This window comes from Pseudochaenichthys georgianus, chromosome 11, assembly GCF_902827115.2.
Source record: "Pseudochaenichthys georgianus chromosome 11, fPseGeo1.2, whole genome shotgun sequence".
NCBI classification, from domain to species: Eukaryota; Metazoa; Chordata; class Actinopteri; order Perciformes; family Channichthyidae; genus Pseudochaenichthys; species Pseudochaenichthys georgianus.
In genome coordinates this window covers 23,481,163-23,508,958 of record NC_047513.1, presented here as the reverse complement: position 1 = coordinate 23,508,958, position 27,796 = coordinate 23,481,163, and the positions used below count along the sequence as shown (strand labels likewise).

Here is a 27,796-nt window from a genome sequence, read left to right as displayed (position 1 = left end):
CTACAGCCATTGCCATGTGTGCTGAAGAATAAAAAATTAGCATTATAAAAGGCCTTATTGTTGACCATGTTGGCATGAAAAAAGCAACCCGTTATTCCATGAAAACAAGGCTACCATCATAGGCCGATGAAGACTATGTGATATGATGAAAACCTTAGAGTAGAAACGTATTGGAGTGTGGAGAGAAATCTGGACCCGGACACCATCCACTTTGAAGCATTCCCAAACAGGCACAGTAACATCAGTGTAGCAAGAGCGATGTCGTTTTATTGGTCTTGAGTTAGTTATGCTGAATGGGCAGCGAGAGGGACATTCTTTGTGTGCTGCGTTACACGTTACCACAGGACACCAAAACAACTCAGTTGTCATGTGAACAAAATGACAACCATCGATAAAAAGATTAAAACGTCCACGTTGGAATCAATAAAAAAGAAAAGGAAAAAAAGACATACTCCATACTTTAATGGTTTTCATCCAGGAACCTAAACTAAGGGTTAAAAGTCTTTCTTAAAAAAAAAAAAGAAGCTAACAAAAACAGTAAGTTCACAGAGTCAGGTTTTGTTTGGTTGAGCGAAGAAGAACGGTCAGAGGCACTGGTTCGGGGGGGGGGGGGGGGGGGGGGGGGAGCTGATGACTGGCCAGAGGATGTCATCCTTCTTTCATTTCACAGAAGAGAGCTCCCTCTAAAGAGCAGAGACGAACAGACATAACAAGCAGAGGTTTGGCCAGATGTCCACATTCAGGAGAAGCAGAGCAATTCTTACAGTAAGAGAGAGAGAGAGAGAGACCGCCCTGTGTACAAATTGCAGTTTGATCCAAGTCTTTAGTTTAGAGTAATCATGTAGTGACAGGGTCAGCAGTTCAATGGCACCCTCTCTCTGTAGAGCAGGGGGCTACAGTTAAATATCAGAGGTGAGGGGACATGATGAGGAGACAGGCATTAGGGAAATGAGACGGCATACAGCATGAGTTCTGACAGGAAGTGGCAGAAAGAGACAGAGAATAACGTAATGGTGACAGGAAGCATCACAGTCCACATGTGCAATTCTTTAGCCGACAGCAGCTCCACCCTCTGATCCCAAGTCACTTTGTTTCTGGTTCACAGGTCGTTGGGGTTGACGATGGTGAAGTCAGAGTCCTTGCTGTGGGTGGAGCCCTCGTCTGGGCTGGAAGACCCCGAGGTGCCGGCCGTCAGCGGGTCCTGGAGGACCCCCACGGCCCCCTCCGGCTCCAGGCGCACCGGGCCGTGCCCCCGCCTGATTGGAGGGGTGCGTTCGGCTGCAGCCCCCCCTCGTCCTCCTCCTCCCTCGCCGGCTGCCAGGTCTCCGTCCTGACACACCAGGATGTAGTCGTCCCAGTTCTTACCCTCGGAGCCCAGGGAAGACCCCGCCTGCACACGAGAGATGGCAAGGTCTGTGTCTTTGTTCTGTTTGTGTAGTCCTCCTATTGTAATGATTTACTAGGTCTAAAAGACATCATATTTGATAACTTTGTTGAAAATCATGATATTACTTGCAATAAATAAACACATTTAGTTCCTCTTATATCTCTGCACTCATCTTGTTACACTTTCCTCCTTTAACCATACAGAGTGATATGCTAGTAATGGTCTAATCAACTTTAGATTCTGACCAATCAGATGATGAATAAAGACGAGGGCTATGTCTGATTGGCCAGAGTTAACAGCATGACGCTTATCATACAAAATCAGTGCCTACAGACAGAATGTAATATAATATGTTGTTACTATGTTCAAAGTGCAATAGTGTGGGCTTTGGCAATGTAATGCAATTGCAATGACGTTAATACAAGGTATATTGTGCAGTGCTACTATGTACCCTGTTTAATCTAGTGCACTAAGAGGAAGGAGAAGATGTGTACACAAACCCAGGCTGTATAACCATAATCTGCTGCTTGTTTGGCCCTAAAGCTAAATGAATTCAAATGCGACAAACCTCAGACTCCAGGGAACATGTGACTTAGTATTTTCATTATACAGTCGCTGTGAAAAACAGCACATTGCTGGGTTTGATTTATTCCAAATGGGAGAGCTTAAGCAGCCACTTCCTGCAGAGAAAACAATTCTGGTACAAACATTGGATCATTTTTGCACAGAGGGTAGAATTTCTTGGCATCACATGATCAGATTTAAAGTCACTGAACACTGGGTCAGAAGGTTGAACGGTTCAAACAATGACTGAAAACTAATCCTGTCTGAACCGAGCGTGGTAGTTTATATTGATACAAGTGCCGACAGTGCATAGCTCTTATTCCAGTAGTGTAAAAGAGGACTGATGGTCAGTTAACCTGTTGCTCAGGGGGGGTGATGGCCTGCTCCTCCTCCTCCTCCTCCTCCTGCTGCTGCTGCTGCTGCTGCTCCTCCTGCTGCTGCTGCTGCTGCTCCTCCTGCTGCTGCTTCTCCTCCTGCTCCTTCTCCTCCTGCTCCTTCTCCTCCGTGCTCACGCTCCCGTCCAGATCAGAGTCCCGGCTCTGCCCGCTGTTGGCTTGTTCTTCCTCTCGGAGGTGATTGCTGGCGTTCAGAGCCGTCTCAGCGGCGGCCGCGGTGGAGGTGTAGTGATCGTCAGCGATGGCGATCTCCTCGTTCTCCTCGGCCTCCAGCAGGCTCTGGTTGAAGCGCAGCGACCCCTTCAGGATGTCTTTGATCTGATTGGATACGAGCAACGTGCCAATGTTACAGAAAACAATGAACATGTAGAGAGTATGTATTCCATACACATCACAGACATTGCTGCGGTTCGCTCACTGACCTGTTTGAGTCCAGCCAGAGAAACTAGAACCTCGTCCTCCTTCTCCAGATGCTCTTGGAGAATCACTTCCTGGATTTTACCTGTGGAGTAGTAATAAGCACCACTAAGCTATACAACCAGCTACAAAACAATACATTATATTAACAAATTGGAAAACATTTATTTCAAAAACTTCCCTAAAAAAGAATCTAGTGCACTATATCATAAATTAAACGTTATATGGATTTCGTCAATTGGATTTCTGCATTTCAAGGAGGGAAAAAAGAGTCCATACCATAGGTGCTAATATCTAAATGTAATCAGACGAATACATTGCAAAAGTATCCAAGATAAAGACACATTTCTTTTTAAATGTAGTCAAATACATAACAAGGAATATTTAAGTTTAAGTTGATGAACTGCTGTTAGCATCAAAATGTTCATCAACTTAAATACCGGGAAAAGATTGTCCCACTCTTGACCTGACCATCAACATCGGCACCTCTGTTGTCTCCCCGACCCAGACTGCAAGGAATCTGGGTGTGATCCTAGATAACAACCTGTCCTTCACTGCAAACATCGCTGCTACAACCCGCTGCTGCAGATACACGCTTTACAACATCAGGAAGATACGTCCCCAGCTGACCCAGAAAGCGACGCAGGTTCTGGTCCAGGCTTTCGTCACCTCACGCCTAGACTACTGCAACTCCCTCCTGGCTGGTCTACCTGCATGTGCCATCGGACCTCTGCAGCTCATCCAGAATGCAGCGGCTCGTCTGGTCTTCAACCTTCCTACATGTTCCCACACCACTCCGCTCCTCCGCTCCCTCCACTGCTTCCAGTAACTGCTAGAATCCACTTCAAGACACTGGTACTTGCGTACCATGCTGCGAATGCATCTGGCCCTTCCTACATCCAGGACATGGTTAAACTGTACACCCCAGCGCGTGCACTTCTCTCTGCATCAGCCAAACGACTCGCTGCACCCTCGCTGCGAGGGGGACCAAAGTTCCCATCAGCAAAAACACGTGGGTTTGCTATCCTGGCTCCAAAATGGTGGAATGAGCTCCCCATTGACATCAGGACAGCAGATAGCTTACACACCTTGCGGCGCAGACTGAAAACTTATCTCTTTCGACTCCACTTCGAGCGATAGAATGACTAACAAAGAACTGCTAACAGAGCACTTATATACTAACAAAGGACTGGGTTATCTATAGCCAGTTGAGTAGCACTTGAAATGATTGGCTCTTTGAAACCTGATGTTCTTATATGATTCTGTTTTCCTCAAGGTTGTGTCTTCCTGGTCGAATGTACTTATTGTAAGTCGCTTTGGATAAAAGCGTCAGCTAAATGCAATGTAATGTAATGTAATTGGAAGGTCACCAGTTCAAGTCCCAGCAAGACCAAGTGCTACCGAGGTGTCCCTGAGCAAGGCACCGTTCCCTACACTGCTCCCCGGGCGCTGTTCAAAATGGCTGCCCACTGCTCCTAACACTAGGATGGGTCAAATGCAGAGAAACAATTTCCCCACGGGGATTAATAAAGTAATAAAGTATATCAAATTCTGTTTTCCTCAAGGTTGTGTCTTCCTGGTCGAATGTACTTATTGTAAGTCGCTTTGGATAAAAGCGTCAGCTAAATGTAATGTAAAAATACATCCAAATTAAATGTTGGATTTACTTGTTTAGGACACTAACACATGATGTAATTCAAACTATAAAATAACTAACAGCGTTTAATGTGTTGAACCGACTATGTTTTAGATCCTATAAATAAACATGGAGATGTGACTGTCGTCTGTTGCTGGTGTCGAGTTTCTGTACTCACAGATGTGAGAGTTCATCATCTTGGCGCAGTATTTGCTCATTGCCGCCAGGTTCATTGATCTGGCCCTGCAGGAACGACACCTGAGCTTCCAGGTCCTCCTCCTGTTGAAAACACACACACACACACACACACACACACACACACACACACACACACACACACACACACACACACACACACACACACACACACACACACACACACACACACACACACACACACACACACACACACACACACACACACACACACACACACACACACACACACACACACACACACACACACACACACACACACACACACACACACACACACACACACACACACACACACACACACACACACACACACACACACACACACACACACACACACACACACAGGTGAGAACAGAAACAAACAGCAGCTTGGCAGGCGGAGGGAAGACAAAGCCACAGAGGAGGGATTAGGGTTGTATCTGTAGAGAGACGAACAATAATATGACAGACAGAGACATGGAGACAGTCTGTCAGAGAAAAACAAAGACGTTAACGTTAGGAGAAAGACAGCAGGAAGAACATCTCACCGACTCTTTCTTGCCCATGCTCTTGCTGTGCGAGCGAGAACGAGTGATGTTGAAGAAAGAGTCTTTCTTGGTGTCGGAGAGGGGAGGAGATGAAGTGCTTACATCACTCCCGACGGAGGGGGGGAGAGGCGGGGAGGCGGTGAACTGAGCGCGCCCAGCAGAGAGGCTCTCTATGCTGGGAGAGGAGCTGACCGCCCTGGAGCTCTGGCCTGCAGGGGGGACACAAGAGGGAGGACAGGAGATTAGTATTAACACAAAACAAATGCGCATCATTTTCAATCACAAATATAAGATATGATCTCAGAACCGAGAGGTTTTAACCGTGTGATACAGCTTGAGCAACGGCTGTTCATTCTTTATGTGTCATAAAATCATTTAGCATTATGACCATTTGTGAAAAAGTGGGACAAAAGTATTTGGAACTTGCATTAAGATTTGTTGTCACATGATACTGCTGTTTAGGACAATCAGTGCTTTTAATTTTTACATTTCTAAATAAATAATTTAGATATTTTATATTATACAAGCCATTCCATTGCATTAAGGAGTAGCAGGGTACGACCAGGATATGCATCCTCCAGCGTGCAATAATTGGAATGATTATAAAATCTAAAATCCAAAAGTTATGATAAAAAAAATCAAAAACAAAGATTAATTACATTACAATTTTTTGTATTCTGTATAAATAACTGAAAATGTAAATAGAAATGCTAAATTAATCCAACTTTTTTTAAACTTAATTTCCGATGTTTATCAACTGATAATTAAATTGCAAATGTTAAAATAGTTTTTTAAACATGTATTATTTGAGTATAATCTAAAGTTATTTAAAGGCTCAATGGTTGAAGAGGAAACCATGTGTCATTTAATTTTTCTTTATAAAAAGGCAAAGAAAACACTTGCAAACACATGCCACACAACAACAACAACAACAACAACAACAACAACAACACACACAGACTTCAGCATATTGTATGGTCAAAGCAATGCTGGCAGCAGATGCCATAATTCCTCCAGGATGTTTATGTTATCATTTCAATTTCCACTGATCTGGATAGCTGTGATCTCCCTCTGCTGGTCAAAGTGTACCATGACATGTTCTAAAGTCCACTTACTGCCCTGACTAGCTGCTAATAGAGCGGCAGGAAAGGTGAATGAAGACTTTGTGTGCAGACATGTTGCCTTGTGTGTCAGTGTGAGTCTGGGCTGGAAAAGCAACCTGAGACACTTCCCCTGAAACTACATCTAAAAGACAGGAGAGTCAAAGCTCACACACACACACACATGCGCACGCGCACACACACACACACGCGCACGCACGCACGCACGCAGTTACATTGTAACCACAAAAAGCAAATGTCACGCTGCTCACCTTTGCTGAGGTGGACCGGCATGCTCTCGGACTTGAGCAGACGGTAGTGCTGGTTCTGGACGCGGCTTGGGGTCTGCGGGGGGGTGTGGCCTGAAGGGGGGTCGGCCAGCGGGTGAGGCAGGGCGGGCGGTGACCCCAAGGCGGGGGAGGTTGACGTGGAGGAGAAGGAGGAGGAGTGAACCTCCGTGTTGATAGGCGAGATGCCGCTGGAGCTGCTGGATATGGCCGGAGCGATGAGCTTCCTGCCGAAGCTCAGCAGGCTGCTGGACACCTTGTTGATGTTCAGGGGCGCAGGTTTGGAGCCAGAGCTGGGAGAAGAAGATATATAATACAAAATAAATTAAAATTAAAATAAACAGATTGATTGATTGATGTATGTTAAGGTTAATAAGGAAAACAATAGCCGAGAGAAGGGGAAATTAGCAGTGGGTTTCCATGTGTCAGACTCTTATTAGATGGTTGATCCTTCTTACCGCCACACTTTTAATATTCAGATGTATTCCATACAGGATTTGTTGTTGTTTTCTGTTCATGAATAAAGCCTCACTTTCCGAGACTTGAAACTTGTGTGATTAGTTTCTCTCACAGTGAACGATTTAACTCCTTTATGCTTTTCGGTGAAGTTGTATAGTTACAAAATTGCTATTAATGAGGCTTTAATGGCCTCGTCTTCTTGGCTCTCTCAAGACTTGAACGTATGCGCTAAAGAGACCAATTTTGCCAAAGCAGTTGAAAATTGCCACTTAATGGCTGTGATTAAAAGTTATAAAACTTCAAAGATAAAAACGTAGGAACTCAGAGTATTCACTGTAATGGGCTGCCAATCTCATGCATATTTCAAGCCTCTGTTAAGTGATTTCTGCTTGGCACTGAAAGGAAATGGAAGCTAGTTAAAGCTTCAGTAAACTTGGGTGGCAAGACCAAAAGTACCTTGAGAATTGTGCATGGGAAACGTTTCTGAAAATTCAGTTCAAGGGACAAGTCAGATTTATATGTCTATTCATTATGCAAAAAAAACAAAAACAAAGCTGCATGAGAACTCTTATAGAGAAAGTGGGTGTTTCTCAATGTCTAGGACGCTTCCTTGGTAGGACATGTCCCTCCGAGTCAGGTCCTTCAGAAGCGAGGCAAGAATCCTTCCTAGCCTCGGAAAACGAAGAATTGTGGAACAGGCTAACAGGGTGTGCATCATATTCGAGGCCCCGCCTTAAATGGAGCGCGATTTCTGCCAAAGATTTAGAAATTGGTCCGTGCACAAAGCATTGTGGGGATTTTAAGACCGCGGAGGATACACCTGTGCAGCCTCACAATTTCCCGCAACGAAGGACGCTGGCCTCGGTAGAATTCCAAGCATCCTGGACATTGGAACAGTCCTTCGGCGGTACTCGATGACGTAGCATCCTTGAAATAGTGGCTCTGGAGGAGCCTTCCTCGACATTGAGAAACACCGTGGGTGTTTCTCAATGCGAGGATGCTGGCTTGGTAGTTGCGTACTTCCAAGTCACTTCCTTCAGAAACTAAGCAAGTATACTTCCAAGCCACGGATTCGGAAAACGAAGAAGAATGGAACAGGCTACCAAGTGTGCCACTCTCTAACGGTTTCAACATAAACTGTACCGAAAATAAATACCTCACGATGTCTATCTAATTATGAACTTGCTTTACTTTCACGGAACACATTTTTGATGATAACAAACAAATGTAACAAAGTAACATATTTACCAACACATGTTCTACGCCACTACATACTTACATTGAAATGTGTGCTCCGTCGGTTCAGTAATTCTCCGCAAGGGTTTTTGAAATTGGTCCGTGCGCAAAGCATTGTGGGGATTTTTAAGGACGCAAAGTCTACCCATGTGCAGCCTCGAAATTTCCCCCAAACCAAGGACGCGGCCTCCGTGGAATTCCAAGTATGCTGGAGAATGGAACAGTCCTTCGGCGGCACTCGATGACGAAATATTGGCTTGGAAGCCAGTTTCCTCGAGATTGAGAAACGGCCCCAGTATTAGCAGGGTGTTTAGCGCCATTTTGGCAAAAAGATACACCCGTTTGTAACACCTTGATGGATGGTTAAAGCTACGGTTATGGCTCTTTACACCGTTAACAAAAGTAATCAATATTGTAATTGGCTGTAAAAACAGTCTACAAGGGGATGAGGGTTTCAAATATTTGTTTCAGATAAAATGGGACAATTTAAAAAGGGTAAACTGACTTTCAATCTTGGGAGCGATAAACATTTGTGCGTGCATGTAGATTATACCGTGTCTTGTTCATCAGGTCAGCTCCCCTTGTTTTATAGTAATCCAGGTTCTGCTGGAATTGGTAATTAACCGGTCGTGGATAGTTCTGTAAAAGTAGGGAAATACAAACATTTTTTAAATAAAAAGTTATTAAAAATATCTGTGGTGTGCGTGATAAGCAGAGTAAACATGTCAGCCTAAAATCTATATGCACAGTATATGCACGCATGACTACGTACACAAGCAGATACATGTGCGTTTCTTAGTCACAGCATATGAGCAACGAGCCCGTTTCCATCTCAACCCCCAACCTGCCTGTCATCATGGATGATGCCCCCTCCCTAGGTGTCACTGTGATAGGACATGTTGTGACATGGTCGTTCATCTGGGGGAAACGCTGTCACGTCGGATCAGCTACTTCCTGGATTATCATCCCGGGACAGTTGTTGTGTTCCAGTGTATGGGTCAGTGAACTTGCAGGAAGAACAGAAAATGGTTTGTGGTGTTCGCTAAGGTCAAAAGAGAACTCATGTCCGAGCTCTCATTCCTTCACATCAACAGATAGTTTTTATATAAAAAGGTAGAAGAAAGAATGTAAGCCTGCTGTGTGTGAGGAGGAGTGACAGAAAACATGGCGTCTGATATGGTGTGTGTGACTAGAGCAACATTGAAACAAGTCTATGACAGGAAATGCTGACGACTGTAAGATATGGTAATAAAAAAAGAGGAATCAGGATTTATTACATCCGGTACAGAAATTCTCAAGGTGTCGACACAGAGTCACGCTTTCCATCTGTTGCAGTCACAACGGTCTAACATTACAAATGATAATTACATCATTGCAATAGGCAGAAGTTACATTAATTAGGAAACAGAAGGTCTTCAAGTTCAGATTGTCAATGTAACCCTCCAACACTCGGCTGTTGTTTTATTTCTAGAGATATTTTTGGGGCCAGAAAGTGTTGACCGTGTTGGGGGGGACATCCGGCAGCTCGTGGTCTTTTTCTTTGCTTGAAATGTTACCTTATTCACAGCCTTTACATGAATTATTTACAGCTTTGAATAGTATTTTCGTTACGTTTATGAGCAACCTTTAATAGACTCATAATGCCTAAACTGAAATGTTTTATCCTTTTAAAATCACTTAAAGGTGGGGTAGGTCATTTTGGAGAAACCAGCTTGAGTGCGCTAGAATTTGAAAATACACAAAAAAATCTGCCACTTCCCTACAGAGCCCCTCCTCCAACACACACATGACCAATGAGGGCACGAGATAAGTTTGTGCACAGATGGAAGGCTGACAGGCCATCCAGTTATTTTAGCCGGCCGGGCCGGCTAAAATGATTGGTCGTGCTTTTTACAGTACTACGGCTTCCAGAGATGAAATGTTTGTATGGATTTTTTGTCAAAGCACTTAAGATATTCATTGCTATCGGGATGTTAAGAGCATTCCATGGAATATGACAAAAAGTGTATCTCGAGCCGGTTTCTCAAAACGTACCTACCCCACCTTTAAAACCAAGTTCCTTAAAGTGCACCTACAGTATCATGCTATTTTTAGGCAATAGCATAGGTCTCAGATATATAAAAATATGTAAAAAACATGTCTATGAAGTGTTTTGCTCAAAATACCAAACAGATCACCCATTCTAGCCATGCCTCATATCCCTGTATTTCACTTCCTGATTTGGGGTATAAAGCTAAAAAAAAAAAAAAGGAGGGTGCTGAGCTCATGCCGGAGATTCTACCGGCAGATACTGCGGTGATGAAACGCCATATCATGGATTATCAAGGATTATTTCTGAAACAGTATGGAGCTCAAAGGATTTCTCTATTGCCGGTTATACCACAAGGTGAGTTCCTTTTTATTTCCTGCTTCTTCACACACATGCTCTCCAGTACCGGTTAGCTCGGAGTGTTAGCGATGCTAATGTAAACACCAACCATATTACGTCCAAAACAGTCGGGCATTGTTTCTGATAGCAACATTTCTGATAGGGCCGTGGGCGTAAAGCCAGCCTACATTTCCGATATTACTTCACATCGGACGCAAATCTGGATCAGCTCCGTTGTAGCCCCGTTTTTAGAGATTTGGGTACGGAGGAAAAGAGAGGGTTTTATTTTCTGACGCCGCGTGAGTTCCCTGACACACATATGTATCAGGGTTTCCGTTAGCCGGTAATTACCGGTTTTTAGCTGGTAAAATGTATTAAAAACCGGTAAATTCAAAACCTGCCGGTCAAAATGTCTGGTAATAATTAGGGAGGCTCCGATCGATCGGCCGCCGGTCATTATCGGCCGATATTCACTCTTAATAGTTTGATCGGTGCTCTCTATGAAGGCCGATCAGGAGAGCTGGATCTGATCGATATGGACATAAACGCGAGTGAAGTGTAACCGGACGCGAGAGAGAGATCAGATCAGCTGCTGAGTCTGACCAAGACACGCAGCTCTGCATAATCACCTGAAGCCCCGCCCTCTGTTTAGCGAGCTGCTTGAGAAACTGTCAGGAGAGAGAGGGAGGGAGAGGGGAAAAGAGAGGATCCGTTTCTCCCGTGTTACTATTCAAATGTAAACTTTGGAATAATGTACGTTATCTACTACAAGTAGTTTGTTTGAATGTAATAATCATGTTGTTTGTTGTTTGTGGAATCATTTATTGAAAAATGAATCTGAATGTTTCGATCTGTTACGATTATAAACTGAAGCAATATAAAAATGAGACCCGTGAACTGAGTTTTAAACTGAAGCATATCTGCTCATAGTCCGGTAATTACCTGCTAACGGAAACTCTGCTAAACAACTCTTATTATTATTGAAATTTGTCCGGTAAAATAAATTCTGCCCGGACATTTGACCGGCGAGAAAAAATCCTAGCGGAAACCCTGATATGTATGTATAAAAGACATCACAAAGTGCATTTTGCATGATAGGTCCCCTTTAAAGATAAGTGTTTATGTATTAAACAGGTGGGGAAATTACAGGTAAAAAACCCGATTTTTTTACAGGTAAATTTGTCTTCATTTTGAACAAGATTTAAAAATCTTTATTCAAGTGTTAAACACAGTATAAAGGAGGAGTATCTAACTTCCTGTCTCATTAACTGGTTCATTGCCTGCACCTGTGCTTTAAGTATTTACAACAAGTGCTTCATCACTAATCTGTAACCACTGAAGTGTGACGCAGTGGAAAAAAGCAGCTAATTTTAACTTCCCTTGTTACACCCGAACACTTTCACAGTACACTGAGACTTTTTGGTTTACACTCCATGGTGTTTGAGGTGTTTTGTGTGTGTTTAGTGTTTCACTTCTGCAAATCTCCCCCCCCTCTGCAGAAACAACAAATCCTGTTAGAGAAGTATCTCATTTACTTTGAGAACTCAAAACTTCTCACTTTTTAACTTGACAGGCATGATTAACTTGTGACAGGCTTAATCAGAGAGCTTAATATAACACAACAAAACTATACAAATGGCACTTAACCACATAGCTGTTTATCTTGGATACAAAATAAAGACATACAGCAAGAAAAGTACAATTATTTATCCTAGTGTGGCTGTTTGCTTACCTTTGGATCTCGGAGGAAAAGAGCCTTCTGCAGCAGGGAGTTGATGTCTCCTAAAGGAGGGTAGTGCATCAGCAGGCCCAGGCAGGTCTGGAAGTTACTAGCAATGACTGAAACACACAATAAACAATACACACATTATAAAGATGTAGTTCTTTGACCGAGAGCTAACCTATTAATGTTTAATGATCAGTTTTGGCTACCCTTCTTATGTCGTATGTCGGCTAATGAGAAGTATATTCAACCGCAATATGAGGATTAACTTTGCAGAAGTGCGCCATATTTCTCAGAGCAAACTAGGCTTTTTTCTGCGAAGGGGGTCTTAAAGAGACAGGCGCTAAACAAAGGACACATACCGGTATATTCAAACCGATAGTAATATTAAAATAATGTTTTTGACACATTATAGCATGTCGATGTTATAGGAAAAAAACAAATACGATTATGAAGATGAGAGCAATAAAGCTCCTTAAAGCAGAGACGATGTTTTCTGACATTAGGCCTTATCTTCCATCAAGATCTACAAGTATTCTATTCAAAGCAATATCTGATTAAATGAGGTGGAATAAATCAAATTCTTCCAGTTAAGTGTTACTTGTGAAATCACATGCTGCAAAGACAACACATTGCGTTATTGGATTATTTCAGTAATAAACGCAGCGTACGAGCGTCTCGGATGTAGAGCAGCATGGCCACAAAGATGTAGTCCACCAGGTCCAGGGTGAAGCTGTCCGCAAACAGAGCGTCCCACATCACCAGCAGGTCCTGCAGCGGGAACTCCCGCCCGAAAAGCAGACGTACCCACCGGCTGCAGGAGAGACAGACAGAGAGAGAGAGAGAGAGAAAGACAGAGAGACAGACAGAGAGAGAGACAGACAGAGAGAGAGAGAGACAGACAGAGAGAGAGACAGAAAAAGACAGAGAGACAGACAGAGAAAGACAGAGAGACAGACAGAGAGAGAGGCAGAGAAAGACAGAGAGACAGAGAGAGAAAGACAGACAGAGAGACAGACAGACAGACAGACAGACAGACAGAGAAACAGAGAGAGAGACAGAGAAAGACAGAGAGAGAGAGACAGAGAGAGAGACAGAGACAGAGAGAGACAGAGAGAGAGACAGAGAAAGACAGAGAGACAGACAGAGAGAGAGACAGAGAGAGACAGAGAAAGACAGAGAGACAGACAGAGAGAGACAGAGAGACAGACAGACAGAGAGAGAGAAAGACAGACAGAGAGACAGACAGAGAGAGAGACAGAGAGAGACAGAGAGAGAGAAAGACAGAGAGAGAAGACAGAGAGAGAGACAGAGAGAGATAGACAGAGAGAGAGAGAGACAGACAGAGAGAGACAGAGAAAGACAGAGAGACAGACAGAGAGAGAGAGACAGGGTAATGTATGTGTCCATCTGAGGGTCAAAGTATCAAACGAACTGAACTCCAGATACTGACATGCCGTAGATCTGCGGGGCGATCTCCAGCCGGTTGACGTGCATGTGCAGTTCAACATCGTGCTTCTTCACCAGCTGGTCCTGGATGCGGTTCACTTTGGTCACTATGGCAACAGATGGCCCCGCGTCCTGGGGCCGTGCGAACGGGATGCTGGTCAGCATCTCTTCCTTACCCTGCAGCAGGAGACCATGATGTGATTAGCTTCGCATTATATAAACAAACGTGAGCACCATCTGTGTCCATATGGCACACTCTTACCGGATAGGTTGAAAAGCAGGAGGAGTGACAAATACAAGGTTTCTATTTAGGAGGACGTACAACTGGCTAAGTTTGAACGCATTTTATATTAAGACCAAATGTGCAAATGCTATAATTTGGATAATGGAAAATTCATTCAAGTTTCCATTAAATCAAACAACAATGTGATCCTATTTATGGCCGGCATTTCACCAAAAGCCACTTACTTTATTGCAATCAGTAATTGTTTTTCTGTACAGTTTTTTAGATTATTAGTAGGACAGTCTTTATATTAGGGTATATGCAGGAATCCTGAAGTCAAATGTAATACTTTTAAAGACCCTTTCCATACATTTTAAGACCTCATCACCACTTGGAGTTTTAACCGGTTACCTTGGCGACACACTTTACCTCACATTTACTATACAGTATTGATCGTCCTTCCTCCTTGTCTTCCAACCATTTGACGCAGACTTGCATTTCCCCATAACGATGTTGTTTAACTTCGCGCGCTATCAAGCAGTGAGCGTGCAATGTCCCGTTCAGATGACGTCAAAGCCAACGGGATGCCATAAATAAACTACACAGAATCACACTACACACCTACGCAATGATTACATTCAGGCAGACTGTAGAACACAACCACAATGTATATACTTATTGAAAACAAGCTACAAAATGTAATACCTTGGAAAATGCCGTTTAATACTTTTTAATAGCCTTAATTTTCGCTAAATTGATTTATTAACTTTTAATACTTTTTAAGACCCTGCGGACACCCTGAATTACCACTTATAATATTTCCAACAGAGTTATCAGGGTCGCACATCATGTTTACTGTTCTCTCTCTCTCTCCTACAGTAACGGCATGACAGAGCTGTTAAGTCACCGCTGATGTTAACCCAACATTTCCTGTTAGTGCTGAGGCAAAACATGGATGGCTCATATTGTTGAACAATCGCAGGAAATGCATGTATTTGTAAGCACGACCACTTATTAGAACTGAGTTTGCTGAATAAGACAAACAGACAGTGAATATGTTTTAAATAATGCATGGAGTTACGGATAAAAACCAGTAGTCACAGTAATTATTTCGATACTCCAGCTTCTCTACAAGATGAACTAAATCACTGCCCTGCTGTGATGAGGAAAACTGCTTGCAATAAGCGCAGCAGAAAATCAGATTATGAAAACAACAGGAGTCTATTTGGCTGCACAGTAACTAGATACAGCAGAAGCTCCTCTGCTTTATTTCGTCTTTGTTGTAGCATTACATCGCACTTGCCGTTGCCCTGGTAACCAAGGGTTGTTGTCAGTTCAACCAGGAGTGAAATCTCAAGGAATATAACTTAACGTGCCAGAATAGTATAATGTCATGTCTTTTTTCACAGTTATCGCGCAATAAACTTGTTATGTGTAACAAGGCAGAATACATTATTGTATTTAGAACGTCGAAAGCAGTTCTTCACATCACACTCACCCTCCTCACTTCCCTCTCGTAGCTGGAGAACCACGGCTCTGCTGTCTCCATCAGCTGAGAGAACAAGGTACTGTAGACAGAGGTGTGTGTTAGGGCTGTGCAATTAATCCTACTTTAATCGCAATTACGATTTTAGCCTGCCACAATTACGAAAACAACATAATCGAAAAAAACGATTATTTTGCTTTGCTAGGTTGTGAGAGTGCAATGCAACATATTTGATCCAATTTATTTTGGTCTAATTTAGTTGTATTTATCATATTAATATATGTTTAGTAGCTTGTGGAAGTGCGCTCCAAAATATTTGTTGATCTTGTTTATTGGTATTTATTATTTTGATATTATTTATATTTAAATAATTTAAATATAAATGTATCATTTATTTTTGTATTGGTTCTTCAGTTGAATTATATGTTCAGGGTAATCAACAGTTCAAAAGAGACTGTTCAAATTATTATTTGTATTTGATTTATAGTTCAATAAATGGATGTTTTCAAAGTCAATGAATAATCGTATTTAATAATCGTGATATCAATTATTGACCAAAGATAATCGTGATTATGATTTTTGCCATAATCGAGCAACCCTAGTGTGTGTGTGTGTGTGTGTGTGTGTGTGTGTGTGTGTGTGTGTGTGTGTGTGTGTGTGTGTGTGTGGAAAGGTGACCGATGGATAAATAATGATGACATATTGTAAAATAAAAATAGAGACATGTGAACCAATTCCAGTTCCTTGAAAAGTAATGACATTTCTGAACATGAACACCTGTTTACATATATATATATATATATATATATATGTAAACATCGCAATATTGGGAGTGTACTCACTAGGCATCGTGCTCAAGATACTCTGGGTTCAGAAGACTCTTCATCTCCTCACTGTGGAAAAATAAAAATGGATCTCAAATAAATGCAGAAATATCTTTCCCTCCTGAACAAGCTGCTAAAGTAAAAGCAGGTCTAGTGTTCAAGGCCACTTAAAGGTCCCCAATTATACTGTTTTTCATCAATATATTATAGGTCTCAGTTATATACAAAACATGTCTCTGAAGTTTTAGGCTCGGAATACCAAACAGATCATTGCAATATCCCATAATCCCCTCTGTTTCAGCCCTGTTTCAAAAGTGCTGATTGTATGTCTGTTACTTTACCTTGGTTGGTGATTGGCTAATGGTTACACAAGCCAAAAAACCGTTACGACATCATAAAGTGACCAAAATCTGATCAGCTCATTTTCAGACAGGTTTTTATATAAATGGATCAGGACAAAAAGTGAGCGAATCTTTTTTCCTGAAACGTTCAGAGTCTCTTTACACAGAGGGGACACATGTTTATGTAGAAGAGACATGAAAAAGTGGATTTTGCATAATAGGTCCCCTTTAAGGGTGAAATATTGGGTTTCCCGGCTGTGAGGATCTGACCTCGGGCTGGCCGTCTCGCTGGCATGCTGGAAGGCTTGGTGGTCGCAGTGCAGCACGAAGACGAGGGGGGCCAGCAGCTCGTGCATCCCCTGCAGAGAGAGAAGAAAAAGAGAAAGGCTTAGAGAGGCCGGGGGAGAGAGGAATTATGGTTCATTTGTGGTCAGTCTTTCTTTAATAGTGATGCACGAGCTTTCTAATCTGTGATGACAGCTTTAATTTAGATATCGTTAGCCACTACGCGGCCATGTGTCACTTCCAGTTTGTGAAAAGCAGATGCTGTGCTTGTCTATTCTTTCGCTGGCACCCGTTACAGAGACTGATAATGATTAGGTTACAAAGGTATTCTCTTTTGTCTCACTGGGCACTACACACACAAATAAACAGATATGCTGAGATTAACAACACAGTTGGAAAACCCAATCAGAGACATCAAAGGATTCATTTTCAAGGACCTTTAAGAGAAAACAAAGATGTCTGACTTTTTAATTTAATCTCCTAAAAGAGCAGTTGGGACAATGTGTCAGTCGTACCTGTTTATACAACAACTGTTCGTTTTCTCTGGCGAAACAGAAGAGGATGTCCGTCAGCATGGTCCTCACATCGCCGTTCTGGAAGTAACGGATCTCCGGGAACCTGACATAAATGGAAACAGTACAGAATTAATTGTATTTTTTGTGGAGGCCGAAACGCTTTCAGGTAAAAGGTAATCAAATTAAAACAAACAAACAGAATGGTGATACTGACGTTCTCAACACGTCCTGTTTGATCATCCCCTTCAGCTCTTTGTCTTGGAAGAACCTGTTCCACAGGCTCTGGAAAGGAAAGGACAAAACAAGACATAAGTGAACAAATACTATTCCCAAATCTGGGGCCTTTGAGGAACCACTTTGATGATACAATAATTACAAAAACAACCGTTCTGTGAGTGACTGGAAAAGTAAGACAATAGAAGATCGATGAATTAAATAACCTGTCCAGTAACAGTTTTTTTTATCCATTTTCTACAACTTTCCAAAGCAATTTTTCACTTTTTGGTTGATGGAAACATAACAAACACGCTATGCTTTGGTGCATTTATTTGCCATTTGTGTGTCCAATGTCTGGTTTTGCAATGTCTGGTTTTGCAATTCTTCTTCTTTGAAGTCTCAAAATAAGTACTCCCCCTGGAAGCTACTTACAACATTCTGAGATAGTCATTTGCATTTAGGTATTTGTGATGAATGAATACATTTAAATATTCATTAATTATTGTAAACTATCCTTTATTTACTTAAAACCTTGACTTCAGACAGTTTTTTCATGTTTAGAAAACTTGCTGTGTATTACAAAAGATTATATTAAATATCCTACAAACGTCCCTGGATGGCCAGTCATAGCTCTTGTTTACTCTGCTATTATCAGTGTGGTTTTCTGAGTGCAAGTCACAAAGTCACCATCAAGTGGTAAAGCGGCAGGCAGATTAATTGGGAGATGAGAAAAACTAAATTAGTTTTTCAATGTTTATAAACACTTTATTAATAGCCTAACCCAAAATCTGTTAAATGGCTTCATAATTACTTCTTAAAAATCTGTTAATGAATCAACACGAATAAATCACTGACATGGTCTATAATTATTGCAACACAGTCTGAAGTGAATGCAGTGGAGTCACATTTCGCATGCAAATATGAAGCAACTGACCCCCTCATCCTGGGACAGCGGGTTGTTGACCACCAGGTCCTGGCCGGCAGCCTTCCGAGGGTTAGTGATGTGCTGCAACAACAACAAAAGCAAGAAATACCAACAAAAATGTCAACAACAGACATCAGAACGGTGACATGTTTATTCCTAGAAGAGCTGCACTGCTACACATGCATGACCGTACTGTGACCTGGGTTTCCTCAGCTATAGCAGCACATACTTACTACCTTTTATTTTGTTTTAAATGTTGGTGGTTGCATAAACAGTGAGTAGTTCCTCAAAATAATGAACAATAATAAAAAATGTATGGTCTGGTGCCCTGCTATCTGTGTTCATATACGTGTAAAACACAAAATCAATATGGCCTGCCATCCATAATATAATATATATGATGTGTGTCCCTTAGGTCAGGAAAGAACAAGGTCAATAAACTATTAAATACACTGCGCCAGCTTCCTGGAATAATGGACTGAAAGACCTGAAACTGTCAGAGCTGATCGTATAGAGAAGTATAAAGATCCATCACTCTTGGTCAATGTGATTGCTCCTAAATCTTTTACTGACATCATTAAAGCTACACCCGTTGGTATGCATTATGTCAGTTCTTTTATATGGCTTATTAACTGGATATTGTGCTCATGCATTTGTAGTGTGTTGTATTTGTCTGTTTGTATAGGTTGTGATGATGGATGTAACAATGCTTATGCTTCATTCTTGTCCAGGCCACTCATGATAGAGAGATTTTGTTTCCAATTGGGCTATTACTAGGTTAAAATAAGACACCATTAAAGGTGGGGTAGGTACGTTTCAGAAACCGGCTCGAGTGCACTAACATTTGAAAGTATACAGCCGAAAAGAATCCGCCCCTTCCTTCAGACTTCCTTACAGAGCACCTCCTCCAACACATATGAACGCACACACGACGTCAGCAGACTGGTGAAAGTGGCCGCCTGTTGCTGGCGAGTCATTGAAGTGCTGCTGCAATGCACGCCCAATGAGGGCACGAGATACATTTGTGCGTGCACGAGATGGAAGGCTGACAGTAAAAAGTACAACCAATCCGTTTAGCCATTGGTTGTACTTTTTACAGTACTACGGCGTCCACAGATGACATTTTTGTATGGATTTGTTGTCAAAGCACTTCAGATATTCATTGCATCGGGATGTTAAGAGCATTCCATGGAATATAACAAAATGTGTATCTCGAGCCGGTTTCTGAAACTTACCTACCCCACCTTTAATAGAATCAACAATTAATTTAGACTACCATATGTGGAAAACAGAATAAAGGATCATGTAGTTAGTAGGTCGAAATTCTCCTGCAACTGTATGTATTTTCCCCCATGATGCTGAGGGAAACGGCCACACAGAGGCGCTCTCACCGTCTCTTTGATCTTCTCATACCGGGCCCGGAGCTCATTGGTCTTGTTGATCCACTGATCCTTATCTTCGGGAAGAGCCTCCAGGTACAACTGCACACAGGTTAGCGCACTCTTAACATTCATATAACACTTTCCGAACAAAACTCTAGACTGCTGTTTCCAACAAAGAACTCTGCAGGCTGCCAGAACTGCCAATTGCAGGGAAATTGCCAAAGGCACTTTACATCAAACTGAAAAAGCACTGCTTGATCCACTCCGCAGTTACCTTCCAGCACACGCTCCGAAAGCGGCTGCTTCTCAGTCGGCCGTTGATGCCCGCCTGCCGGATCCTGGCCAAGTAATTACTGTTGAGGAACAAGTCGTCCCATTCTTTCCTGGGCAGGGGAGGGGGGGAGGCAGAGGACAAGGAGATTTATGAGCTTCTCAACCCAAATTGGGCTCGGTATTCCATCTAATGTGTCATCCAGCACTAAAGCAGGAGGCTGGAGCAGTGAGCCGGGCCAAGAGTTGATGCTACACCCACACACCGGAAAGTACTGGAAACACTCACCTGTATGAGAGGAAGGTTGACTGAGACTGTGAGTAAGTGCTGCTGTCAAGAGAGCCTCCTGTTAAAGCGCACACACAGCGACCACAAGGGGGGGATGTTACCAAGTGCAAAGGAGTGGAAATAAATCATTTTTAAAGATTTATAAACAAAAACATAACCTTTGACAGCTAACATAACAATGAACACGCCTGTTTACTCTTTCCAAATGACCCATCAGTCATTTTCTTTCTGTAGCGTTTCAGAAAAGAGCCACAAGCAGGGCAAGTGACGACAATGAAAGACGCACCATCCTCCTCTTCCTCTTCATTGGCGGTATTAAGTCTAATTTGGCCTGCAGGTGAACATGCATTCAAGTCGGAGAGCTGTCTATCAACATTAGTTACAGGAGTGGATCGTTCCACAGGGACACTCAGCATGAATATTCATCAGTTCCACAACATGCCAGCCCACAACATCCCCTCTCTCTCGCACGTAAACATAAAAACACAAAAACACCCTCAGCCCCAGGGGCGTCTCCTGCCACGTCCGTGACTCACACTTCACTGTGGAGTCAAATGTATATTTGATCATCTCCAATCTACTGAAGTTTCACTTGATGTCGTGTTTTCCGGTCAGAGCTTTAGAATGGGTGCTTGCTTTGAGTGAAAGAGCTGCTTTTATGAAGGGATTTAACAAAACATCTAGTGCCTGGTTCTTTAAAATGTTAACACAAATCCATTAGAGAGGAATTAGGAACTGTATCAGCACAACAAACAAACAAACAAACAAACAAACAAAGGTTTGAAATGAAGAAATGACAACGGAATTACATATTTCTTTCCAAGTTGTGTGTTTGTGTGTTGGAGGGTTTAAATCCTAATCTAGTTGTGTATCAGGGTTGACGTACTGCTGCGGTTCTTGTTGAAGTTATTGAGCGGGTCGAAGCCGGTCTCCTGCTGCTCGTCGGTCTGGAGCGGGTGGCAGGTCTCGAAATTTGGGTGCTGCATGACCGCAACCCAGCCGGACCTGGAGAAAGTGAGACCAGAGAGGAAGCAGGAAAAAGGAAGTAAGACACAAATCAGCTGGAAGATCAGCTGGACCAGCGTGGGTTATGTAAAGCAACTCGGAGAACAATCCAAAAACTCTAAATGTCAAAGAACAATAGCTCTCCTGATAAGGAAACTGACCTTTGATCAGGGCTTGCAATTGATCTGCAGCTTAAGCTTTCCTGAGCAGCGGTGTTATTCTGACCCTGACCTTTGACCCCCTTGTAGGAAGGGTTGCATGTAAAATCCATCCACATCAATTGCTGCACTGCATTTCCCCTGCCATTAACATTAACACGGTTGAACGGCTTAAACTCAGGACTTACTGTCACAGCCTCGCGATTCTCCTCCGCCAAGACTCGGAAGAAAAGGGTGTCTCTGCAGAAAAAAAGAAACAATAAAATGTAAGCACTTCAGCTCACAGGGAAGTAAAGAGAATGGCAAAGAAATAAAGTAATCATGAATTGTGTGAAAAGAAAAAGAAAAAAATGAAGTGGTGTGTATCGCATTTATATATCCTGAAATAGTAACTTCATTTGCATAAAGCTTTGACAACTACTTTGCTCTAACCCAAAGTTATGACGTTTAAATTTGATATAAAGACATGACATAAATCTCCGTCAATGCTTTTCTCGGAGTACAACTAATAACTTTGGTCACACTATTTTCTGCATTGTGAGGATCAAACTGTGTCTTTACCTTTTGCATTTAACAACTTTGCTGCATTTAAAATGAAAGAGTGACAGTGTTTGCCGTCAGTGGCTTAAATGAACATGAAGCACTTGAGCTGCCTCGCCATGCTCACTGTGATATATTAAACATAAGCGGTAATGCTAATGAGGTAATTAAGTAGGTAAATGAATGCATTCATTATATATTTGAATGACAACAGACTGTTCTCCACAATACACGTAAACAATATCAACGCTGAATGAGGAGTTATTAAAGAACTACAGTTTCAAAAAAGAACAAACACTAACAATAAAAACATTTTCTATTTATATTGATTGGAGCTGTCGATTAGTCATAAAACAGCTAATAGGCTAACGTATGGCTATTTAGCTTGAAAGTGCTTCATACTAACTGCCTAAATGTCATTATATACACATATGACGTGTTACTAAACTGACTATTTGAAGCAAATAAGACGTATGTTTCCTTGGGCTTCGTGAAATCACAATGGCAGTTTCTCACTATTGTCTGAGTTATTATTAGACACACTTATTATTGCATCAGACAAACTGCACATTGTGAGGGAGATGGGGTAAATGTGACAATTTATAAAGATTAGGTTACAGCTCAAATTAGGGCTGCTCGATTATGAAAATCAGGATTATTTTTGGTCAATAATTGATATCACGATTATTAAAAACGATTATCCATTTACTTTGAAAACATTAATTTTTAGAAAAGAAAATGTTGAACTGTATGTTTAGTTGATTACCCTGAACTTTAAGTATAATTCAACTGAAAACACAATACAAAAAAAAAAAATTATAATACTTTTTTTTTTTTAATTAAAAATAATAATCGTTTTATTTCGATTGCGTTGTTTTCGTAATCGTTGCAAGCTGAAATCGTAATCGAGATTAAAATACGATTAATTGCACAGCCCTAGCTCAAATCGTGCATTAGACAACAGAAAAAGCAGGATATCTTTAAAACTCAATAATCAATAGTAATGGTTTTTAGCAGATAAACCCGGCCAACTCGTCTTTGCCAACAATCCCAGCTACGAGAAAAGTGTAACTTTCTCTGAGATATCTCTATCTAGGTTAAACAATACTTCCCCGGTTCTTTATCCGGCTTGGGATTATTCCACGTTTATGAATATGGTTAGCCTAATACACAGGCCTTCGGAATAGCACGCTTTCCGCAGAGCATTATGTTTCCTGCCGCTTTATTAATTGTGGAAATAACACAACAAAGGCATCTCTTAAACCTATTAACCATGTGAAAGGGACACCGCTGGATCAATCAGCTATGCATGCCATCAAAATAGAAATAATTGTATATGCATAATGTATGTGTCTGTTTGCTTAGGAAACATCTGTTCTCCTCAAAGAATAATGCTCTCCTTAAATCAGAGGGGTTTTTCTCCCTTCCCTCATAATAAGGATATTATCCCATTAAATAATCAGAACTAATCCACAACTATAGGGAAAGACAGAGGAGTGGTGTGAATATGTATCTACAACAATAGCCATTTGCCTTAGTTCTCCTTTGAAAGGTTGCCATTAAAGATGTATCAAACTCTCCTGAGTAATTACAAATATAACAATGGTCACCTTAAATGTGCATTGCAGAGTGTCTACAAATATGTTCAGGTACACTTTCCCTACATCCTGCACTTTGTCCCTTTTTCTAAAAATAAAGTCAATTTAAAGTTTCTAAGGACTTCTCACATCTCTCACTGCTCCCTGTGCTTTGAGGATGTCTTGTGTGTAAGCCTCTGTAAGCGAATGAAAGATGATGTGGTTAAAAGACCCGAGGCCTTGCAGTGTTAGCGATTCTTGCCTGAAGCTAGTTTTCTCCTAGCCTCCTGCTGCCTTCATTACTTCTTCCCAGAGTCGACCGTAAAACGACATCCTAACTTTACTACATGATAATCAAGGCAAATTAGCTTCTGCATAATTTAATCCACAGCACCTGGAGACAGCTCAATAATTCAAATCACGAAACTTTCATGAAATAATCAAATCAATACATAATGAAATGCATAAATAAATCAACAGACAAATAACACTGCGTCCATCTGTTCGGAAGGTAGAAGATGCATTCCTGGGATTTCCAACAACAGCGCGTGAAGCTCAATCCAAACTGTAGCCATTCCATTACCATGTTACGAACATTAACATTTCTCAACCACTACTTTCTCCAAGTTGTTGCCTCAAGCATGATTTCAAAAGGAGCAAAGCGGATGTTTCGGGTTGTGTAAATCAAATTGGAAGCATATCAAAGTCAAGTCAACCGGCGCCAGTCAGCCTCCACTTCCTTCAATGAATCGCAGCTACAAAACACATCACTCCCCTTTATACTTTAACAAACATTTAATCTCAAAGCAACCTAAAGAGGACGTATATGCTATTTTGAGGTTCATATTTGTATTTTGTGTGTCTACTATGACATGTTTATAATGTTCAAACAGCTCTTTATTTTTCTCATATTTCCTGTACTGCAGCACCTCTTTTCACCCTCCGTCTGAAACCAGAGCCCAGTCTGCTCTGATCGGTTAGCTGGCCGGCTCTGTTGCGATTGGTCAACCGCCCTTTAGCCTATCACGTACTATGTGTTGGAGCGCTAGCCAATAGAAGTGTGATTGTCACTATCTAAGCAAAGTAAACAAAGGTCCCATTTCAGGCAGTTTCCCAAACACTCCAGGGTAAACTACAAAAAGCATAAAAGAGCCTCTTAAAAATGTCACTTCACTCTTGTTTTCCACTTGATCAAAACCGAGGCAAGCATTACATTCTTGCGGGTCATGAGATTATTTTACAGCAAGAGGGTTCATTTTAACACAGCAGAAAAGATGACAAATTAACTTCAGCTGTTCTTCAAATTGCAGTGACAGGTTTCGATTGTGAAACTACTGGATGACCAGATGCTAGAGATCTCACGTTGAAGTGGACAAGAAGAAAAGTTTCAGTTTGCTCTGAGCTCATTGACGTAAAAGGCAGAGAGGCTAACAAGTCTGAAACTAAACCCAGATTAAACTGTATTAAATGTGTTGCTAGAGGGTCTGCATATCTTTGTATAGACGTCTGACTAAATGACTGTACACGTGTTGTTCTTCTGAAATAAACAAGCTGCAGCCTTGTTTGCAGCTCTGGAAAATATTCTGATGAAGATGACTACTTATTAATTGTATTAGATGAACAAGTCCACTCGTCTATTATTCCATTAACCTCTCTCAGAGCTGCTGATGTGAAGTAGATTCAGAAAGAGAATCAGAACATTGGCTCTTCAGGATGAATATTCAAACATGATTTTGTGGGTCGGTTCCTGGCAGTTACGGTCGGAGCGGCAGATTGCAGTTTAGTCAAAGTGAAACACCCCGGCTAAACAAACTCACATGCCTCTACTTCTGCACACAGAAATAGCCCAGGAGCCTTCAGTCACATGCTCCACCAGAGGCTGGGAAACATGCTTGAGACCTCAACCTTGGCAAAATGCCGTGAACTGATCTGATTATCAAATACATGACAAGATATTAAACCTGACAAATATATGTCGGTGTACAAAAACTAGAGTACAGATTCTAAACTGGGGGTCTATATCTCCACAAGAAGTCACGAGATAAATCTAAGGGGTTGTTACATGATCAACAAGACGTTTTCAGACTAATCTTCGACTTTGCTTGTGAATTTTGCCATTAAGGCAAAAGGATATTTGATAAAAGCTGCTCACACATCACAAACGTATGCAACAGTGCCGAGTGATCATGAGTACATATTGTTAGTAATAGGTCAATAGCCAAGAAGGTAGGGAATAATTGCAACAGCGGAAAACCTGCAGTGCAAGAATGAAACGCTTAAAACATGCAGAAACACTTAGAAACTTGTAGGAACAGCAGTGGAGTTCAGAAAGATTAAAAACAGTTCCCCATATGTATTAAATGTTATCTATTGTCTCCATACACAATAGACAGCTACTGTGCAGTCTGGGACGGCCACTAAAACACCTGATTTGTGCCTTTGTCAAAGTGTTTTTCCTCTGTCCTGCAGACATTCAGCCTATACTCTCCCACGCATGTGCTGAACTGGTTCTTGGAAGTGTGAAGACTTGTGTGAATCTGTATTAAACCGTGCATGCAGGCAGGCAGTACTGACTGTTACAAAACCTCTGCACTACCCTGAACACATCACTAAATCTGTCAGGCAGGGTGGGTCAGCCCGAGGAAAAAAGGCACAACACACTAAACCTGTCAAGAAGAGGAACCGTTTAGACGCAAATTATCCAAAGCCAGTACAGACAATGTATATATAATTTGACGTAAAACACAAGCAGTGTCCGTCTTCTGTCATGCACACCGATGGTGATATCAACCATATGGATTATCGATGCCAGCAGCAGGTCAAAACGCCAAACAACAGCTAAGCTAGCTCATATCCTGCGTCGGCTAACAATGCTAAATGTAGGCTAAACTAGGTAAATAAACATACAATTGCACGCTGTAGTTATCAATGTTGACGGGAATGTGACTACAGATGTCAGGAAGCAGGTAATGTAAAGTGACTTTAGCAAGTAGTGACCGAGCCGATGCACGGGCCTGTCTGCACTTCCGACACCAAGCTGCAGCAAGCCACGAGACACACTCGTAACATACACACACCAACAGGCGGATATAAGTGTCAGTAACGTCACATAGCTATCCATAACCCGCTGAGGGCTGACAGTATGTCTCAGGTACCTGTAGGGATCACGCAGGTCTCCTCATCCTGTGTCTCTCGGACTGTCTGCTGATTTGTAAACAGTCGCGGGTCAGGCGGATGTGCTGAAGATCAGCTGACTGATCACGTGAACACAGAGTGAAGGCTTGCTTTGCAGCGTCTCAACTGTAGGATACCTGCCTGCAGGGAAGTGTGAGAAATGCTGAGACCTTTACATAAATTAAAACACTCTTCTTAATAAGTCATTTTCAAACATGACTAAAAATGGCTGCCTAATCTTGTTTTAAGGCATTACACTGAGTTGTATGGATAAAGGGTCAACATTAACTCATTCATTCAGAATGAGTTAATGTCACACAAGGGGCCGCCTGCTAAGGGAGACTATCCTTCACTCACTCACACACACACACACACACACACACACACACACACACACACACACACACACACACACACACACACACACACACACACACACACGCACACACACACGCACGCACGCACGCACACACACACACACACACACACTCACAAACCATTGATCATGACAGGAGTAGCTTGGGGTAAGTATCTTGCTAAAGAATAAATGTAGATATTGGAATCAAACCTATCAAACCCATTTATCTATGAAACATAGTGTCACAGGGAACTCCTTATTTACAGTATACAGTAGCTATGTTATGTCGAGACGGTCTGAAACATAAAATAAATGAGGTGAGCATATTTCAGATAATTGACACCCCCTTATTAAAGCCCTACACTTTCCCTTTACACTGTCCCCTCACAACTACATGTAAATCCTACCACATGTTTAAAAAATGTTTGAGGTTACTACTAGGATGTTCAACACTGTTAAGT

At 41.9% G+C, this 27,796-nt stretch overlaps 1 protein-coding gene across 1 annotated transcript; it reads right to left on the bottom strand.

Annotated features, from left to right (window-relative positions):
* Window positions 1-240: 240 nt before the first annotated feature.
* Window positions 241-27,061, bottom strand: tbc1d5 (TBC1 domain family, member 5). The gene is given in 23 exon segments (XM_071204880.1): window positions 241-1,390; window positions 2,308-2,664; window positions 2,769-2,848; window positions 4,578-4,626; window positions 4,628-4,678; window positions 5,146-5,354; window positions 6,518-6,825; window positions 8,781-8,866; window positions 12,328-12,434; window positions 12,990-13,132; window positions 13,772-13,944; window positions 15,489-15,558; window positions 16,319-16,369; window positions 16,912-17,000; window positions 17,442-17,544; window positions 17,656-17,723; window positions 18,592-18,663; window positions 19,974-20,063; window positions 20,239-20,347; window positions 20,524-20,581; window positions 21,410-21,528; window positions 21,875-21,926; window positions 26,959-27,061. Coding segments are annotated over 21 exon segments (2,664 nt in total). The 5' UTR covers window positions 21,510-21,528; window positions 21,875-21,926; window positions 26,959-27,061; the 3' UTR covers window positions 241-1,099.
* Window positions 27,062-27,796: the final 735 nt, after the last annotated feature.